The 19,640-nt window shown below is 53.7% G+C and overlaps 2 protein-coding genes across 14 annotated transcripts in view; one reads left to right on the forward strand and one right to left on the reverse strand.

Annotated features, from left to right (window-relative positions):
- Positions 1-10,955, forward strand: part of TMEM94 (transmembrane protein 94) — a 50,058-nt gene extending 39,103 nt beyond the window's left edge. For all 6 annotated transcript variants that reach the window (XM_085556866.1, XM_085556869.1, XM_085556868.1 and 3 more), the window contains 12 exons: positions 46-161; positions 1,007-1,106; positions 2,507-2,615; positions 3,155-3,344; positions 3,868-3,945; positions 4,337-4,422; positions 4,885-4,966; positions 5,261-5,415; positions 5,687-5,781; positions 6,891-6,984; positions 7,226-7,396; positions 8,227-10,955. In XM_085556866.1, coding sequence (XP_085412992.1) covers positions 46-161; positions 1,007-1,106; positions 2,507-2,615; positions 3,155-3,344; positions 3,868-3,945; positions 4,337-4,422; positions 4,885-4,966; positions 5,261-5,415; positions 5,687-5,781; positions 6,891-6,984; positions 7,226-7,396; positions 8,227-8,299 — 1,349 coding nt within the window. In that variant the 3' untranslated portion in view covers positions 8,300-10,955. The remainder of the gene's footprint in view (positions 1-45; positions 162-1,006; positions 1,107-2,506; positions 2,616-3,154; positions 3,345-3,867; positions 3,946-4,336; positions 4,423-4,884; positions 4,967-5,260; positions 5,416-5,686; positions 5,782-6,890; positions 6,985-7,225; positions 7,397-8,226) is intronic.
- A 1,688-nt stretch (positions 10,956-12,643) lies between these two features.
- Positions 12,644-19,640, reverse strand: part of CASKIN2 (CASK interacting protein 2) — a 32,284-nt gene continuing 25,287 nt past the window's right edge. For 3 of the 8 annotated variants that reach the window (XM_085556859.1, XM_085556858.1, XM_085556860.1), the window contains exons 11-19: positions 19,371-19,553; positions 18,840-18,961; positions 18,329-18,404; positions 18,125-18,219; positions 17,809-17,919; positions 17,605-17,706; positions 17,245-17,383; positions 14,342-16,916; positions 12,650-14,108 (exon numbers count right to left, since the gene is read on the reverse strand). In XM_085556859.1, the coding sequence (XP_085412985.1) occupies positions 14,012-14,108; positions 14,342-16,916; positions 17,245-17,383; positions 17,605-17,706; positions 17,809-17,919; positions 18,125-18,219; positions 18,329-18,404; positions 18,840-18,961; positions 19,371-19,553 (3,500 nt within the window). In that variant the 3' untranslated portion in view covers positions 12,650-14,011. Of the gene's footprint in view, positions 14,109-14,341; positions 16,917-17,244; positions 17,384-17,604; positions 17,707-17,808; positions 17,920-18,124; positions 18,220-18,328; positions 18,405-18,839; positions 18,962-19,370; positions 19,554-19,640 lie in introns of all 8 variants that reach the window. The other 5 variants (XM_021554335.3, XM_085556861.1, XM_085556863.1 and 2 more) reach the window with 3 other exon arrangements.

The raw sequence follows: 19,640 nt of genomic DNA on the forward strand, positions 1-19,640 counted from the left end.
AGGCAGGTTTGTGATTGTTGTTTATGCTACTTTTCTCTGCTCCAGTTTCCCGAGATGATGTGGAGGGGCTTCTGCTGATGGAAGAGGAGGGGCACTCGGATCTCATCAGCTTCCAGCCAACAGACAGTGATATCCCCAGCTTCCTGGAGGACTGTAACAGGGTGAGGGCCTCTCTCCCTGTACACCTCCTGCTGTTGTCATGGGCAGGAGTGTCACCTCAGAGGAAATTCCTCTTCGAAGCAGATTGGTTTCCATTGGGACCCCTGATTTTTCTCACCCTCTTTGAGCCTGGTATCTAAAACCTGGGAAATTTGGGATTCTCTCAGTTGTTTTTGCTGAACAGCTCTTTGCTTTGGAGTATAGGAGTGGAGGTTACCACACATGGGGTAACCTTGAGAGCTGCGTCTCAGTTCCTCTGGGTCTCATGGGCTGGGCAGGGAGTGGGAGCATCCCCACTTTCCATGCAGACAGAAGAAACACTCTCTCCTCCAGCTATGAGCCACAACCTGGTGCTGCCCAGTGGTCACAGTGCATGACAAGCCCTTCCTGCTTCAGAAAGACCTCACACACATTCAGCAGAGGTTACATGAAGATCAGAGATACAGATAAAAAAAAAATCTTTTAGGCCTGGTTTTAGAAGGCAAGAACCCTTCTTGCCTTGCTGCAGGTTGATGTGGCTGCAATTGAAATAGATCCAGTTGCTAGAAGACTGCAGATGTGTCTGACTAGATTCTCCACACTGGCAAAAAGTCCTTAGAAATCCTTGAGAATAGGTTTGTCACACTGACCTTACAAACCCTGAGGACAAGTACAGGCAGCTTGGCAGGTCAGTGTAGAACTTTATCAGAACTTTTGGCAGTGGCTTGGGAAAGGCAGTTCTGTCTGCTGGAACATGAATTTGTGTCTGATCTTTGAGTTGCATAGTTCTAGGAATCATCATTCTCATTTCAGCAGTTCCCTCTGAAATGCCTCTCTCACACTCCCTGCTTAATCTGTCCTTTTTCAGGCCAAACTCCCCCGGGGGATCCACCAGGTGAGACCTCACCTCCAGAACATTGACAACGTGCCTTTGCTGGTGCCCCTGTTCACAGACTGCACCCCAGAGAGTAAGTGGCCTTTCCTATTCCTGTCCATGAATCCCTTCCCAGCTCCTTGGTGTGGCTCATCCAAGTGTGGACATAGGTGAAGGGAAGGGGATACCTTCCAGTAATGTAGAAGGGCATATTGATATTAATTACCCTCTGTTGCTACCTGTGGGGAGCCAGGTGTTAACTGAATTTTAGTGCAGCTGTTGTCCAGCTGCTGAGTTGGGCTGAGAACCACTCCTTTCAACGTGCATTCATAAGAGTCACAAAAGCAAACATCTAAAATGCTACTGTCTTTCATTAAATAAGTGTTATCAGTGTACCAGGAGACTTTGGTCTCTGCTCACAACTCTTCTATAACTCAGCAATCACTTCCCAGAAGAATTTTTCCTTGGCAGCTACTGTTAGCACCTTCTGCTGCCTTGCAGTTTTTGATTGCAGGAAACAGAAAGGACAACATTTCTCTCTCTCTGAGGTATTACTTAAAGAAAGGGGCTGAGTGCTCAACTGGCAAATAACTGCCAAATCTCCAGTAAGTGTGGAGCATCATTATGATTTGCCATTTTAGTACCTCTGGTCACAGTTTCCAGCATGTCAATCACAGTCCAGTCTGCCTTCATGTTTAAGTGTCCAAATTTCCTCTCTCTGACAGAAGTGACAGCTCCCCATTTGATCCAACCCCTCCCTGTGTCTTTGTGCACCGGGCATTTAATGAAGGTGTTTACAAGAGATTCTGCAGAGAGGAGGCTTGGGGTTTTTTTGCCTGGGGCATGCCTGGAAAATCCATGTATACACAGAGCACTGTGCATGGAGCTACAGAACTAAAATCAGATCAGACAGCAGCTTTGACTTAGAGGTCCCAGGGATGTCAATAAACATATTGGTAGGTAGAAGTGGTGGTGCGTGGGAGTGCAGGAACTGGGCTCTGAGTATGGCTAAATGTGGCACTACTTTTGCAGTGGTTTGTTACATTCCCTCCCTTCCTTTAGACTTGCAACAACACTAGTGATGTGCTGCTGAGTTTGAAAAACTGTGTTTATTTTCAGTTTGAATTATTTAGATTTATTTCATTTCTGCTGTTTTCTAACAAGAGCATTAGATGCTGAAGCTGTTTTATGCACCCAGGCTATACCTACAGCTCTGGTCTGAAAGAGGTGTGCTGGAAATGCAAATCTCTGGGTCATAGTTCTGTGAACCACAGATAATTCCTGCAGTGCCAGGTACCTAGAGCACCTAGTCTGCAGTTAATTAACTATCTAATCGTGTGCTTTGACTGTGGACCTCAATGTACACAGTCGTGAGTATCAGATGGGGCAGTTTTAAAGGATCTGTTTGTTATCCAGATTGGAAAGAGTGTGAAACACTGCATTTTTGTGTGCATCATGATGTAACACATTATTGCTCCTTCTGTTCCTTTGCAGCCATGTGTGAGATGATCAAGATCATGCAAGAGTATGGGGAGGTGACCTGCTGTCTGGGAAGCTCTGCCAACCTTCGGAACAGCTGCCTCTTCCTGCAGAGTGATATCAGGTGGGGCAGGGTCTATTCCTCCTACAGCTGCCTTTGCCTTCATCTTAGCAAGTACCCAGCCATGGGTGACACCACACCTGTGGCTTCTGCAGGGAGGTGCTCACAATTGCTCTGTCCATTTTTAGCTGCATTTGTCTACAAGAGGGAGATTTGGGGGGATTGGATGGGGATGTCTGTTTAAGGCCCTTGACACAGAGGTATTTCCATGTCTGAAAGGAAGATAGCTCTCTTACATGCTGGACTGTTGTGCCCCAAATGCCATTACAGATGCTTCCCATTGGGTGAAAGATGGAAGCACCCATGGATCAGCCAATTTGTTGACCTTGTGCCACAAGCCCAAATATGTTCATTATTTCTCTGTGAATAACTGAAACTCTAGGGAGATTGATCCTAATTTCATGTTATAGTTCAGGGCAATAAGAGAGCAAGTTATACAGAGCATGGTATAACACAGAGTGACCTTCCAAGCTGGACTGCAGTGAGACAGTTTCCTTTCTGGGATGAGGCCTTTCACCAGCACCCCTGTGTTGTCCTTGCAGTATAGCCCTGGACCCTCTCTACCCATCCCGCTGCTCCTGGGAGACCTTTGGCTATGCCACCAGCACCACTCTGAGCAATGGCTCTGAGGAGCTCACCCCGCTGCAGCTCTCAGGGCAGCTCAACAGCCTGCCCTGCTCCATGTCCTTCCGCCAAGAAGAGAGCACCAGCATCATCAGGCTCATAGAGCAGGTGAGCCAAGCAATCCCCTCTCCCCTCTGCAAGGAGCAGAGCCAGGAGCTCACACCAGCATTCTGCTTGAGGTGCCCACAGTGCTGCCAGCAGGAGCTTTGCTGGTGTCTCCTGGCATTTGTCCAGGAACCACAAGAGGGAAAAACTTCCTGCCTGGCCCTCCTGGTCCAAGGTGTAGGGAATGGATTGGAAATGGTGCTTTGTGGCAACAGAACGTGAATATTCATCTGGATGAAATATAATTTTGAGAGATGCCTAGCCAGGCAACAATACAGTGTTAAGGAGGAGCATAACCCCAGAAAATCCAGGAATTTAAACAAACTTACCCCTTGGCTAAATCCTGCCTTTCCTTCAGAACCTCTCCATGTAGGCAAGAGACCTTCCCTTTTTGCTTTCAGTGTGTCCAGATCCTCTCCCCTCCCACTTCCCCTGCAGGCCACATGTTCTGCCCCTGCCTGCCAGTATCTGCTCTTGGCTGGCAGCTGCTCCCAGCAGGGCTCTCAGGGCTTGTGCTTCCTTCCAGGCCAGGCATGCAACCTATGGGATCCGCAAGTGTTTCCTCTTCCTGCTGCAGTGCCAGCTGACCTTGGTTGTCATTCAGGTGAGTCCTGGCCTGGCTGGGGACAGCGTTTAGCTCAGAGGACACGAGGGCTCACATGGATATGGGTGGCTGCAGTGGGGCAGCCTCGAGGGAGAAACATGGCCTTCAGTGAGGCTTACACAGTGTGTTTGGGGAAGTTATAGATGGAGACTTGGTGATCTCAGCCTGTGCTGCCCCCTCTCCCTGATCCTCATACATTTACCTTCAAATCCTTTCTTCCCTGGAGAATAGCATCCCCTGCAGTTCCTGCCACAGGAACATGTGGAGAGGCTGTGCAGTGGCAGCCCAGTTACTAGTTCATCCCAGGGTTTCAGGGAAGACAGCAGCAATTTGGGTAACAAGTCTGTCCTAGCACTGCTCATGCTCTTCACTCTGGGTTGTTTCTGTCCAGTTCCTCTCCTGCCTGGTGCAGCTGCCCCCCATCCTCAGTACCACAGACATTGTGTGGCTCTCCTGTTTCTGCTACCCACTGCTCAGGTGAGTCTGTCAGGGTGGAATCTCCTCCCACTCCCCACAGGATGCACAGAGCACTCCCTCAGCCTCACTGTGTCCATACTGAAAGAAAGCTGACTTCACCCACAGCATGCTAAGAAGTCTGCAAGAATTATTCCAAGCACCTGCTTTGACGAGGTGCTTTGAAACAGTGACAGGAGCATTTGTGTGCTGCTCTGTTAACCCCTGCCTTGTGTGATGGAAAGTCTGGGGTGTCAGGTAGAGGCCAAGATACCACAGGTGTTTTTTTTCCCCCTTATACATTTGGAAGTCACTTCTCTCTCTGTCTGCACCTGCCATGAATAACACCTTTTACTGCATATGTAAAGATAAGTGCCAATGCTTCAAGCAGTCTGAGTAGGTTATTTGGGTTCAAATGTTAGATAAAAGTACAATAACTCTGGTGCCTGAACACATTACTGAGACACTTAACTTACCTTCCTCCAGTATCTCGCTCCTGGGCAAGCCTCCCCACAGCTCCATCATGACCATGGCAACAGGAAAAAACTTGACTTCCATTCCCAAGAAGGTAGGTGGCCCCTCAGATTTAAATTGTCCACACATTTTTCTCTTCAGTTTTGTCCCAGTGTTGATGCATAGCTGAGGCCCTGTGCCTTCCTAGCTCACTCAGTAAATTGATCCATGGCATGAGCCAGGGAGGGAATCTCCTGTTGCAGGATGCCCAGAGGGCAGATCCTCAGTGCAGCATCTCATCTGTACTACAGATTGTCTTTTGCAGCCACTGATTCTCTGATGGTCCATGGGGAGGAGGTTGTACCAATGACGTACCCATGTCATCCTCTTTCCTCTCCCTTATTCACAGACTCAGCACTATTTCCTGCTCTGCTTCCTGCTGAAATTCAGCCTGACCATCTGCTCCTGCCTCATCTGCTTTGGGTTCACCCTGCATGAGTCCTGTAAAGGGGTGAACACGACCAGCCTCAACCTCACAGTCTGCTCCTCCATCATGCTGCACAGGTGAGGAGCTGGGCCTAGCACATACATCCCTACTGCTCCTGCCCTTTCCAAGGAGGACTGATTCCAGTCCTCTAACAAGCTTCAGCCTCTTCCATGACCCACCAGGGCTGTAGCCTTGACAGCTACATCATTGCCCACTGTCACCTCCTTGTACTAGGACAGCCTGAGCTCACACACAGATTCCTCAGCTGTTAAAGGAGGACATGGTCCTGGTGGGAACAGGTCAGTTAAGTGTCCACTGTTAACTTTCCTGTGTCCTTTCATTCACTAGTAACGCTTATGGTGCTCCTGACTGGTTTGGGACATTTTCCAATGCTCTCCTGGTAGCCCAGAAGCTCACAGCTGGCCTGATTGTTTTACACACAGGTAAGTCCGTGTTCCCAGAACCCCATTCCCTGCTCTGGGGAAAGACTTGCATCCTCTGTCTCTTTCTTTGCCTCCGACGCCAGAGCACAAACTCCCTGATAGAAGAAGACACTGCAGTGGCTTCACAGCACAGGCACAGATCCCCCTGTCTCACTAAACATTACCCTGGCAGATTAAAGACAACACCCTCAGAAATGACTCTACTTCCTACCAGTCTGGTGAAGTGCTGGTTCTGTCCAGTCTCACTAGAAGAGCCAAATCCCTTTTGCCTTCTTGAAAGTTAGTAGCAGCATGTGATACTCTCCAAAAATATTCCCTGCTTCAAAAGTGTTTATATCCCTGCTGCTATTCTGCAAGGTACCCCATTGCCTTCCCACAAAGGGGACTGATGCAGCTGTGTTTGAGAGCTGGATGCCTTTTTAAACCCTGGGGAGGGTGGTGCCAGCTCCTGGCTGATCCTCATCACCTGCACCTGTTGCCTGTCAGGGTAGGTCTAGCAGCTCCCTGACAACACTGAAGGGTCTCAGCTCCCTGTCTGTGATGTCCCATAGTACTGGGCAGAGCACTGTCTATTGAAATGTGCAGGTGTTCAGAAATGCTTCCTGATTTGGTCTCCATCTTTGGAGAGAGTGGGTTGTTGTACTTTTGTGTCTCTCAAACTACCGAGGCAAGGCAGGGTTGCTTTGCCTGGCAGGTGTTTGGAAGAGCCCAAATAAAAGCTGAGCAAGTGCTCGGTCCTGTACAGACAGCGCTGGGTCTCTGGCTAAATCTCTGGGCTGGAGCTTTCCTCTGTTGCAGCCCTGGAACAAGGGCACACCCACCCCTGTCCCACTCCCCAGACCTTTGCCTGCTCTATTTTAGCTCCCAGGCTGTGAATCAACCTCACAGTTGAATCAGTGAATAATTGTGTGCAGTTCAACCACTGCACTACCCCAGCCTGCATTCCAGGGACTTGGAATTGCTGTGAGGATCCTGGTCTGAAAGACCTCTAAATGGTAGCCTGGTTCCAGGGACATGAATCCCATATCCCTTAGGAGTAACAGGTGTGGATGTACCCTGTAAAGTGCTGTATCTGTGTGTGATGCTAAGTAATCCCCTTTTCTCTGCAGTGTTCATATCCATCACCCATGTCCATCGCACCAAGCCCCTGTGGAAGAAGAGCCCCCTCTCCAACCGCTGGTGGACGCTCACTGTGGCTGTTGTGTGAGTACCCACAGCCCCTGGGAAGGTGTTCCAAGATGCTGGAGCAAGGAGGAGCTTGGGCCCACTCCAGCACCAGTGTCCTGGTGCTGAGGAGAATCAAGTACATGGCACTTGATCTCCATTGCTGAACGGGTGAAGGGTCTCTGTTGTGAGTGTTTAATTTGGGCCTGAACACCAATCTGCAGGTCCTGGGAAGCTTGTCAGGTGTGCTGAGATTTGCTGTGTCTGTTCTTAATCTTAGAGTGCTGGGGCAAGTGGCACAGACTGTGCTGGACCTGAAACTCTGGGAAAACCTCAACTCTTCTTTGACCTTTAACCACGTCTCCATCTCTCCAGTCGCATGGCTCCTGGGTTTTCTTTCCTTGGTCCTTGTGGTTATCATCAATGAGGTTGTCAAGCTGCATGAAATCAGGTATGGGGGTTGTAGGAAAGATGGGGAGAAAGGCTGAAGCCTTCCTCTAGGCTGGCCTTGAGCTGCAAAAAATAATGATGCCCTGGGAACAGGGTGGGGAACAAAAAGGAAAAGCTGACTGCATTGTGTAAATCACCTGGCTGTTGTGTGCAGGCCCACGTTCCACCTCCCAGGGAGGAAGCGCAGGGGAGGAAGGAGGGTCAGAGAAGGGCAGTGGCAGTGATTGGGAGCAGGAAGGGAGAACAAAATTTCCTTATCTCAAAGCAGAGGGAGGGAGACAGCCAAGGTCTATGCAACACCACTATGAAACTGGGGAGGGCTGTTTTCTCCATCTTGTCCCATGAAGACAGAGAGGCATTGAATCACAGCAGAGGAAATGTGTCTTCACACAGAGCCTGGACTGTGGGACTCGTTTTCACGGGAAGTGGCTGAAGCCAAGAATGAGTAGCAGGCAAAGTGGCTGGCTGTTCTTCCCAGCACAGGGAACAGCCAGAGCTGGGAGTCAACACTAATGAACATTGATTCAGGAAATGGGCTGGGGAGGAAGAGCGGGGATTACAGGGAACACTGATGGGGATAGAGACACCACCTCAGTTCCTGTGAAGGGTTTCTGGACCTTTCTGTGCTGTGTCTGGTCCCTGGAGATGGGATTTAGCTGGATGGGGTAGGACTGAGACCATGGGTTGCTCTCTGGATTTGATTCCCCTCACAGGCTACCACAGGGTGCAAGCCAGGGGCTGCCCTGCTTCTTGGAGCTAGCATCTCAGGAATGGCAGTGGAACAGTCTTACCTTTCATCCCTCTGCATACTCTTTTTTTCTTCTTCTCCAGGGTCCGTGTCCGTTACCAAAAGAGGCAGAAGTTGCAGTTTGAAACCAAATTGGGGATGAATTCTCCATTTTAAAAGCACCCAGCTCAAGTTCTCTGGAGCCAGGGCCAAACAGCCACTGGGAGAGTGGCTGCACCAAAGGCTCAGGGAATTTTCCATCACACATGCAAACCAGACAGCCTCCTGGCAAAACTACATCTGCACCTTCCCGGGGCCCCAGGCAGGGATCCCCCCACAGGTATGCAGCCCCTTCCCAGCCTACCAGGTACCCTCACAGGAATCTGCCAGCTCTGATGCCTGTTCAGGCTGCTCTTCCTTTATTTATTTATTACTGGAGGTATTTGTTAGTATCATGGTGATGCTAAAATGAAGCAGCTCCTTTCCTCTTTGTGAACAGATGGGTTTCCTGGGCCTGGCAGGAGAAGCTGGGACCAGTAGGGCTGCTGAAGCAGGAGATCTCTATTGAAACCCGTTTTGGTTTTCCACTTCAGCCTGCTCTCCATGTGTGCATGCCCTCCCCGCCTCCCTGCCCTGTGTCTGGGCAAAGGAGCCATCCCTCTTGCAGTCCCCAGAGTGCTGGGAGCTCACATTCCCGAGGGGACAATGGGAAAGGGTCTCTGAACAGCCAGGCTGGGCCAGCCCTGCCCTCTAGTGTCGTTGTCACAGCCATGTGCTGGCTGTGTCAGAGGATGGATGAGACAGAGCTTTAGGAAAAGCTGCCTGTGATCCTCTGTTCCGGTGCAGAGGGAGGGCAGCTCTGCCTGCCTGCAGGGAGCCAGCATGGCTTGTCTTCCTGCAGCCCTGTTCAACCAGCTTTTATGTTCTTTACCAACCCGCAGAGAGGTGTTATAGCTGTTCTCCTGTTTGTGATCTGAACTGCTCTTCTGCTTCAGTAATGTGCCTACTTGAGAAAACCACAGCTCAAGATAAAGCCTGAACCCTGACTATCCTGCCTTGGAGGGGAAGGGATGTCTTTCCAGGCAGGATATCTACAACTTGCAGTTGTGCCTAATACAGAGCTGGTGAATGGCTTATTTCCCAATCCAGGATTGAGCTGCATCCAGTTCTTGCTCTCTAAGGCACAGGGAACCCCACCCAATCATGTCTGTCTGTGATAGTGCTGGGAAGTCTCTCCCCTCTGTGCTAACGGCTTCACACAGAACCACAGAATGGTTTGGGTTGGAAGGGGCCTTAAAGCTTATCTTGTTCCACCCCCTGCCATGGGCAGGGACACCTTCCTCTATCCCAGGGTGCTCCAAGCCCTGTCTAGCCTGACCTTTAACAATTACAGGGACGAGGCAGCCACAACCTCCCTGGGCAACATCTACTCTGTTTGCCTGGGGGGACCCTCCCCTGAGGGCTGTGGCAAACCATGATCTGCCCCAGGGCAGCACACAAGCTCCTGAGCTCTGACCAGACCCCATCTGTACTGAGAGCACTGGTCCTGTTGTGGGCTGACAGCCAAGGGCCACACAGGAGCACACAAGCTTGGCTACCAGAATATTTGGAGGTCATGGAGATGTTGACTCTAGTTCTAAACACTGACTAAAGCTGGTAAATCCTGGCTCTGTTTTTGGTCCCAACATTAACACTACAATATTTGGCTGTTACTTCCTCTTTGGTACCTGAGAGTAACAAGTGGCAGCTGATCCCTCCTGGGCAGGCAGGGAGCTGGCTGGAACCCCCAAGCTCTGCCCTGCTGCTCCACCTTGTCTTCCTCACTTTTCAGCATAACCAGAGAGCATGGACACGGCTGAGTGTCTCTAAGCAATACCCTCACCCTGCTGTGGGGCTGGTAGAGGAGCAGAGCTGGGTACAGCCAACCCCTGAGCTCTGGGGACACACTGAGGATGCTGGAGGGGGGCACCTGGGGGTGTTCCAAGCCCTGGCCCTAGTTCCTCCAGCTGGGGGCAGATGTGGAGATCCCATGCTGGCAGGATTGCACAGGATAGGGAGCCAGCAGCTCCCTGGTGAAGCACAGGGTTCCTCCCCAGCACCACAAGTGTCTGCCCACCTTTGCCGGCCAGGCTGGACTGGCTCACTCCCCTGGCACCTGCAGGGCTCAGGGAGAACAAGCTGCACCTCCTCAGCCTCAGTTCACTAAATGCCAGCTCCAGATCCGTGACACCTGGCCCCTGAGAAGCCACTTTCCTTCCTGATACTGGGGTTGGATCACAAGTGGGATACGATCTCCTCTGTGGCCAAGCTGAGCTGGAGTCAGAGGCAGCACAGAGCTGCTCACTGCTGTCCCAGCTTTCCCCCACCCACACCTCAGCTCTTGTCCTGTGCCATGAACTGTTGTAGGTGTTAAAAAGCAGCAGATTCCAGGGCTTCCTGCTGACCACACCTTCCTCTAGAGGAGGCACCTTCAGGGTTTCTTCCTCTGCGTGATCACAAATGTTTATTTTCTGCATCCTCCTTCCCCAGCTAGACTTGGAGGGAGCTAAAGTGTATGAATGGACCCTTTAGGATGGTCTTGCCAGTGCCACCCTTCCCTCAGCTATTGAAGTGTCTAAGGGTCAGAGTGCATGGCTTCAGGAGGAAATTTCCTACATCAAGATGTTTTTAAATGCTGTATATTTTATATTAAATTTTTTGGGATGTATGTAAAAATATTTCATTTGTATTAAAACTTGTAAATTGTATAAAAAAGAAAAAAAAAAAGATACAAACCTAGACCCACAAGCATCCAGTATATGAATGGCAATAAATGATTGTCTTGGATAACACACCCAAGAGTTGGGAACGAGTTTGCACCCAGCAAAGGAAGGAGGTAAAAACGTCTGTGGCTGCTGGGGTCACAGGGTGTGATTTTCCTGTTGTACGAACACAGCCTGAGAGCTTGATGCTCCTGGGATCCAGTTCTGGCCTTTTTCCCAGTTTCTGCTCAGCTTTGGGTAAATCTGTCCATCTCTGAAAGCCTCTTCCTACGAAGTAAGTTTGCTTACCTGGTGGTTTCCTGGATCCCAGGCACTGCTTCAGTCGAGGCTGGAGGCACGGTTTGAATCCCTCTGGATGCGTGAAAGGTTGGGGTCAGCTGGAAGAGGCACTGGGAGCACTGGAGACAAGTAGTGGTGGGATAAGGAGGCTTGGGCTGCTTGTCCTGAGCAAAGCAGGCACTGGGCTAACAGTGGCCACACTTTTAGCAGGCAGGAGGAAGGAGGAGTGCTCTGCCTGGCAAAGGGGGATGGTGGAGGTGGGCAGAGCTGGGCACTGGGACAGTGGGACACCAGTATGGTCAGCACCTTGCTGTCGTGGTGGTGAGACTGAACATTATCACTGAGGTGACTGGGACTCACCAGGGGAGAATATCTAAGAAACCCTGGAGCACTCAAGGGACAGGATAAAGCTGATCCTCAATGGACTTGAAGCAGTAGGAGACAAGTTTGTCTTATTTTACACAAAGGACACAACTAGGCAAAACTATGAAAAGGGTAAAATATACCCCACTGTTTAATAGGATTTAGTCTTAATGGATGTTAGTGGAAAACAAAACACATGATTAACACAAACAGAGCAGATGGTTTAAAATCTGTTGTCAGTCTGGTGATTGCATGGGCTATTTTTTCCCCTCACTGTCTCGCTGCACGGAGCAGGTGCAGCTGGGGTCAGTTAGTCCCAGTTGCAGTGTACATAACTTACACACCATACAGTAGCTTCAAAATAGAGATCTAGAGCTCAAAAAATAAGCATTCTTCTGCAAAATCAAATGTTTAGTTCCCTTATTGACAATGAGAGCAGCGTTGTGCTGCCCTCAGGTGGCTCAGACAGCGGCAGCTCCACCCCAGTGTCCTCTTATCCCTGACCCAAGACTTGCAGTTCTGGTTAGTAAATATATAGAATAAATCACATTTAAAATATATACATTGGCCTTTAAAAAAAAAACATTTACAGTTTATCAACATTGAAAAAAAAAACCAAAACTTGGGCTTGTCCCAGGTTGACTCGTGAGATTAAAAATCAGTTTTAAAGGGTTCTTTGAACCTCTTTATAAAAAGTCACTGGTTGTAGCTATTTGAAATCATCATGTCCATGTGGCACTCAGCCACAGGCAGTGGATGTACTCAGTATGGGACAGAAATCACAGCCAGGGAAGAAGTGTCTTAGCTGCCTCACACTGACCTCAAGTCCCAGACAACAATGGGATTTTAGGTTTTTTCAGGGCTTGTTGTCTTTGCTTTTCAGTGCAGAAACCAGGCTGGCACCTCTTGCCTGCCCAGCCCTCATGAGCAGAGAGACCCTCAGGAATGTTCAGGTGGGCTTTGCTCCCCTTCCCATCCAACAGCACAAGGGGCTGCAAACAGTCCAATCCAGCTGCAAACTCCCAACAGGATTGGGAAGCAACAGCCTTCTCAGCCACCTTCTCCCCCTCCAGTTTGGATTTGCATTGGTGATTTTTCTTTTCTTTTTTTTTTTTTTAAGAAAAGGGAAATACATGGAATTTTCTTCCCCTTTGTTTGGAATTTTTGTAGCAAATGGCATTTCAGCACAATCTTCGGTTCCCTTCTGGTGCTCTGATGTTTTCATTTGCTTGGCATGCCGAGCGCGAGCCAAGTTCGGGGCTCTTGGACATATTTAGCCATGCACTACTGAGCAGATCCTGTGAGAGAAATCTGTCTGGGAGCGATGCAGAGAGCTCTCAGTGCTGTTCCCCTCTGCAGCCACGGGCTGTGGCCGGGCTGGATCGCGAGGGAGCTGCTCCTGAGCCGAATTCCCCGGAGCAGCCGGGGTCAGCTGCCCCGCTGGGCTGCGGAGCCACGGGGAAGGATCATGTCCCAAACACCGCTACTGATGAACAATGCTCACGGCAGGGTTTGTGCCACCAGCTCCCTGCAGGGAGGGGCACTGGGAAAAGGGACTGTTTTCTCCCCAAAAAAGGGGTAAGGGAGGAGAGAAAAGAATTTAAAAAGCATTAATCATGCTGCTGCTGCACTCTGGAAGGACCAGGGTGGGGGTTTGCGTAGGCACTGTGTTGGCAGAGGGCAAACGCCATTGAGCAGCATGATCCAGACGGACTGGCCCAAATTCCCAGGTTTTTGGCACTGCCATTACCATCCTCATCACTCTGGGAAGGGGCAGGAAGGCTCACACGTCCAGCACGGCCGTGGCGGAGCATCCGCTGCTCTGCAGGCTGTGCCAGCCCCATCTCGAGGGGTCTGTGGGTCCCACTGGAGGGATTTCCATCCACTTGGATTCCACGCTGCCCGATGCTGACGCGTTTGGAAAAGCGGCAAATAAAGCAGAAAGGTTCCTTCTCGCTCCACAAGCTGCCAAATTGCAACAAGCCCTGTCTTCTTTTAGCTGCTGTCAGGCCTGGCCGGGGCTGCGGCTGCACAGTGAATCGCCAGCTCCGCGGCTGCCCGGGGAGGTCTCTCCTGTGACACATTGTTGGCAGGGGATAAATAATAAGATGCAGGACTCGACAATGCAGTAGGGAAAGAGAAAGGTCCCTTGTGGAGGCTCCTCAGCTCTGTGTAAGGAAGCAAGGGCTTCTCCGTGGCCTCCAGGACTGCATGTGCAGCCCCTCTGGGCTCTCCTCCTGCTGCCAGTCTGGTGGGAAATGCCTGACCCCTCGGAAACTGGCCCAAGGCCACACTGTCACATGTGACACGGAGCCAAGGGTGGGCAAGGAGGGCAGCTTTGTTCCCAGCCACAGTGCAAAGTGTGAGGAGGGAAGACAGCTGGAGAGACCTGCAGGCACCGCTTGGTGCTGGATCCACTCTTCCCCCATCACGAGGGGCACTGGTGGAGCAGCCAGGGGCGGGGAGGGGAAGGAGGGAGCAAGCCTCAGTCCAGCATTGCATCCAGCTGGTCGGCCAGGTCATCAAACATGTTGCTGATGTCTTCCAAGATGTTCTTGGCTGAGTGCACGGTCCCAGGGTGGCTGGGGAGGAAAGGGAGAGAGTCAAAGCACTGCTGAAAGGCTGCAGGTGCTGATGGGGAAGGTTTGGCCAGGCTGGACCCAACCCAGCAGCAGGAGCTCAGCACAGAGCTGGGCTTGAGCATGTGTGACCTGTGTGGTGCAGGTACGACATGCCCGTGCACAGCCTTTCTCCTGCCCTCTCTGGGACCTTCCCAACCCCACCTCGAGAGGCTCAGCCCCGGCATTTCCCTCACCTCTCCACTTCCTCCACTGTGATCTTCTTCTCGGCCGCCTGCAGCGTGGCAGCTAGGCTGGAGTTGGTCTGCTCCAGCCGCTGCTGGGCCAGGGTGGCCCCCGAGGCAGGTGCCAAAGGCTTTGCTGATACCTTGCTGCCTGTTTCCAGTGCCAGTGATCCGGGACCGGGCAGGGACCCGATCACATCTGGCACCACCTCGGTGGCCGCCCAGGGAGCAACAGTGTGGCGGGAGGGCTGCAGGACCTGCTGGTAGATGGTCTTGGGTCCAGAGAAGACAAGCTTGGTGGATGCCACAGAGGTGTGCTTGGCAGGGACATCTGCAAAGGAAGAGGACTCGTGGTAGGTGGTGACACAGGTCCTCACCTCCCACACCAACATGGGAGGGAGCCCCACTGCCACCTTGGCGATAGCTCCACAAACCCCCATACCTGAAATGGGTGTCCTCACCACAGCCGTGCCGACCAGCTCTGTGGGGCTGGGGGCTTTGGTGGGGCTTGGGGCCTTCTTCATCCCTTTCTCCAGCGACAAGATGCTTTTCTCTATCTCAGCAATCCTGAACTCCACACTGTCATCGTCAAAGGCATCCCCAGCCAGTGTGGGCCGTGGTGCCGGGGCGGCGGGGCCTGCGATGCTCACGGCTTGAGCCTGGGCATACTGGGGTGTGGGGGTGCCCCCCGTCTCTGCCTGCCCTGCCATGCTGAACGCCTTCAGCACCGCCTGCAGCGGCTCCCGCTCCCTGAAGCGCGGCCGGCGCTTCACAGTGTCCGACTCGGTGAGGTTGAACTCCAGCACGGGTGGCTCCTTGGTGACAGAGGGGGCCGCTGGCTCCTTCCCAGTGGAGCCCTGGGGCTCTGCTGGCTGGGAACCAGGCTCCATGTCCAGCACGGCCGCATCAGCCTTGGAATGCCCACTGGGCTTTGGCCGCTGTTTGATGGTTAAATTGCCTTCTTCTGCAAAGGGGATGCACTCACTGGAGCTGTTTTGGGACGATGAAGAGGAGACGCCTGGCTTAGCCTCCTCCTCTGTGTCTGAGCAGGCATCCTCCTGCTCACCCTGTGCAGCCACCTCTGTCATGGGAGCGCTGGGCTCACTCACTGTCCGTCTCCGTGGCTTGCTGCTCTCAAAGGGGTCCCTGCTGCCATTGGGAAGAGTGGCACTGCTGGCATCACTGCCGTTGTGGGACCCCTCACCCACATCTGCCCGGGGGAGACAGTCCTGAGTCAGGTGCAGTGGTTTTGGGGCCAGGAGGGGCTTGGAAGGACTCACACCTGGTGTTCCCTCCAGGGCAGCCGCCAGGCTCTTCACTGTCCTGCCGCGGCCAGCATCACTAGGGGTGGCACCTGCATCAGCCACGTCTTGAGGGGCTGTGGGCTGCCGCTCGGGGCTGGGGGGCTGCTCAGCGTCTGCCTCGGCAGCGAGGGCACTGGACACGGAGCTGAGGCGCTTGGGAGGCGGCGGCGGCGGGCCCTTGCGCTTGGCCCGGATGGCGAAGGACTGGCTGCGGGTCACCTTGGCCTCCGCCTGCAGACAGGCCCGCGGCATCTGGCTGCGGCCCGGCCGCCGCGTCAGCGTGGCGTAGGAGCCCAGGGTGCTGCTGGGGGCACCCTCCTCCTCCTCGTGCTCCCCGTCCGACAGCGCGTAGCGGTTCAGGCTGTGTGAGCGCTTCTTGTGTTTCAAGCCTTCGCCTCCGTTGTGATGCTCCCCAGTCGTGGGGGCTGTGGTGGGTGGCTCTGTGGGGCCACACTGGCTGTGCAGGTAGGAGAAGCCTTTTTGGGCTGACGTCTGCAGGCTGCTCTTCTGTCCAGGGGAGATGGAAGGGTATGGGTGTGCTAGAGCCTTGGGCTGCTCTGCCCCCAGGATGGACGGGGCCGTTGGGGATTTCAAGGAGACGTGTGGGTACATGAAGACATATGGGGCTGTTCCCTTGCTAGGAGTCTGGGGAGGAGTACAGGGAGTGACCGCTGGAGTCCCAGCTCCTTTCTGAGCCACGGGCCGGGCATACTGATCCGTGCCTTCGGGCAGGTTCCTCTCCTTGAGAGGACTGCCCCCACCACCACCGCTGTTGGCAAAGCCATTCAGCCCCTCGGGAGACACGAGCTTCCCACAGGGCTCGGGGCTGGGCCGGCCCAGCAGGCTGGCAGGGCTCTCCTTGCTGCGGGGGGGTGCACAGGACTGCCCACTGCTGCTGCTGCTCTCGCCGCTGCCCAGGCTCTCCTGCGAGGGGCTGGAGAGGCGCCGGGACAGCACATTGTCCTGCGAGTGCCCCGAGCCCCGCGACCGCACCCCGATGCTCTCCTGGCTCCGGGACATTCCCTGGCTGCTCTTGATGCCGAGTGTGTCGTGGCAGCTGTTGGACATGGCTGTCTGGAGCTCATAGCTGAGCTCACTGTCCTGGAAGGTTGTCATTTTGAGCGTGTGTGGGGACTGGCACTCCCCGTTTTCCAGTGACTCAATGGTGACAATGTCCAGGGAACCAGGGATTTTGCGTCTTGCCAGAGTTGCTTCTGCTTGGTTGAGGCTTTTGCGGAGGTCTCTGAGCTTCTTGACAGCCAACATGATCTTCTTCTGGTGGCCTGCAGGAAAGAAAGGGACATTGGGTCAGCTCCAACCCCCAAGGCCTGTTTCCAGTGCAAGAAGAGTGGTAGTTATGTCACACATGGGGCAAAAGCCTCAGGTTTATCTAAACCCTGCCTATGGGAGGAGACAAATTACTGCTGGCATCTACCTAGCTGGGCCCAGCTCCAGCTGGCCAAGGAGAGTTCTTAGGGACAGCCAGGAACTGCCCTTTCCGGGTGCTCAGGACATGCCTGCACCTCCCAGCCTGAGGGAGAACGGGGCGTGGGGACCTGGGTGGGAAATTTGGCTGCCCTGGGCCACTGCAGCATGGCAGGAGGGACTCACCCAGTTTGTTGATGCCAATCTCTTGCAGGTCCTCCCATGTCAGGTCCGTCACGATGGTGATGGAATCGTAGCCGTTGTTCACCAGCTTTTTGTGGTACTGGGGCAACCCAATGGCACTGAGCCAGTCCATCAGGTCAGCCTGGAAAAAGCATGAAGCCACTGCTATGAGCATTGAGGAATGGGCAGCACCTTCAGCATCCCCTCCCTGCCCAGGAGACTGTTTTTAGGGTGTCTCTGACTGCTTTAATGCAGTCAAAGCTATTCATTTAGAGACCCCATCCTGTCTCATCCTGGGGTCAGAGAGCTCTGGGAAAGACCTGAAGAAAGGGGGTGACCAAAGCCTCAGTGCCAGGGACTCACCGGGATGTAGTTGGGCAGCCACTCAGCAATGCTGAGCTGCCCGATTTCTGTAGAGATCTTTTTCCTGTGGCCTGGTTTGGTCACACCGATGGCTGTCAGATCCTAAGGGGAGCAGAGTGGGGCCGTGGTCAGCAGTGGCTCAGGGAGCTCGGGGCAGTGTGTACCCACAGCTGGCAGCTCTGGGTGGGGAAGGACCTGCCTCACCTCCGGGGTCATGCGACTGATGGTGGGGACATCGTAGCCAGCGTTGAGGAAGTTGATGGTGTACGACTCCAGCTGGAACTCACGCAGCCAGTTGTAAATGGCTTCTGCATCCTGGGGAGAGGATGGGACACAGAACAGCCCATGACGGTGGCTGCAGGGGCTGGAAGAACCTGACTGCTCCAGGCAAGGTGACAGGATCTCCACTTGTGTCCTGAAGACCCAGTTCCCTGTGTCCCTGGCGCAGTAAGAGCTGGGCTGAGTGCCCCAAACATGGCTCTCTCACCCAGCACACCACTGCCCAGCTGGATCCAGTTACCTTCCCCTCGAGGAGCTGCTCAGGACGCAAGAATTGGTGGGAGAAGACCCTGTCTCCAGGGGGACAGCTTCCTGGGGTCTGGAGGCCCTGTGGCCCTGGCAGAAAGGAGAGAGAACTGTCACAGGGGCACTTGGACAGTGAACAGTCCCTAGGGCTGTGAGGACAGCTGTCCCCAAGGCCCCATGGAGTTGCAACAGCCCTCACCTGCTGGGGAGGTCCCATTGTGTGGCTCTGATCCCAAAAGGTATTGCTGGAGGTTGTCACCAGTGGAGGGCAGAGGCTGAGGAAGAGGAGGAATGAGCGGAGGAAGGACCCAGCTCTGGAGACCAGCTTTGTCACACCTCCAGGAACAGAGTGGTGGTCCCCAGGCTGGGCTGCTGGTCACAGCTTCACCCAGCAACAGGCTGGCCCCCAGCAAAATATCTGGGCAGGACTGGGCTCAATGCTTTCTATTATCCTCTCAGGTAACACAGCATATGATGGAGACACTGTGTGATGTCAACCATAGCCTCCAGCTCCACTCAAAAAGACCAGCTGTGCTTTGGGGAACAACTAGGGTCTCCCCACGAGCATCTCCCTGCTGATCCCTGGCAGCAAGAAGGTGTTTGGTGTAGGATACTCAACTCCAGCAGCCCCTCCTTTGCTAGAAGCGGGCATGGAATGGGATGGGGCTCTATCTCTAGCCTGAGCCAGCACAGGGGAGCAGGGTGCCTACCCTGGCATTCTCGATCAGGATGCTGGTGCTCTGCCCATTGGTGCCCTCGGTGCTCTGGCCGCTGCCGGCGCTGCGGATGCTGCCGATGCTGCCCTCGCTGCCCACGCTGTTCCTGTCTCCTGCTGCTTGGGGCAAGTAGGGAGCCCGTCAGCAGCTCCCCAGAATCGGGGGTGACACAGGGCACAGAGGTCCCCAGCAAGGACCCATGTGCCAACGCACTGATGCCACAGAGTTCCCACGAGATCCCTCCAGCCACAGATAATGCATCAGTTCCCTCCCGCCTCCCAGCATGCACAACACAGACAGGGTGACCTGGGTGGCAAGGGACACACAGAGGGCTGAGACACAGGGAGAGAAGGGGCTGCTCTAAGGGCTCCCCAAAACTCTTTTTTTCCTGCATCTGCTCCCTCTCATCATGCTGCTTCCCCATGGAGAGGTGGAAAGAGAGTCTCCCCCTGTGCCCCTGCCCAGGCAGGGCTGGGAACAGGAGAAGGTCCCCAGCCCCTCTCCCTCCCCAGGTGCTCCCCTGACCTGAGCTGTCAGGGCCTGGGGCTGTCCGGGTTAGGGTGAGGTGACCAAAGGCTGCTGGGCCGCTCAGAGCTGCCGGGTGTGGACACTCGTCGGGGAGGTGCTGCAGCCCCCCAGGGGGGGCCGGGAGGGCCCCGGGGGGACCCTGGCGCTGCTGCGCAGGTGCCACGCGGGGGACAACCATGCCTGCATTCAAAGACAAAACACACGTGGTCAGAGCTCATGCAGGAGGCAGGGACGGGGGGAGAGCTGAGCCACAACCCCCAGAGCAGT

The sequence above is a fragment of the Lonchura striata genome, chromosome 18 (assembly GCF_050655825.1).
Source record: "Lonchura striata isolate lonStrDom1 chromosome 18, ASM5065582v1, whole genome shotgun sequence".
Lineage (NCBI taxonomy): Eukaryota > Metazoa > Chordata > Aves > Passeriformes > Estrildidae > Lonchura > Lonchura striata.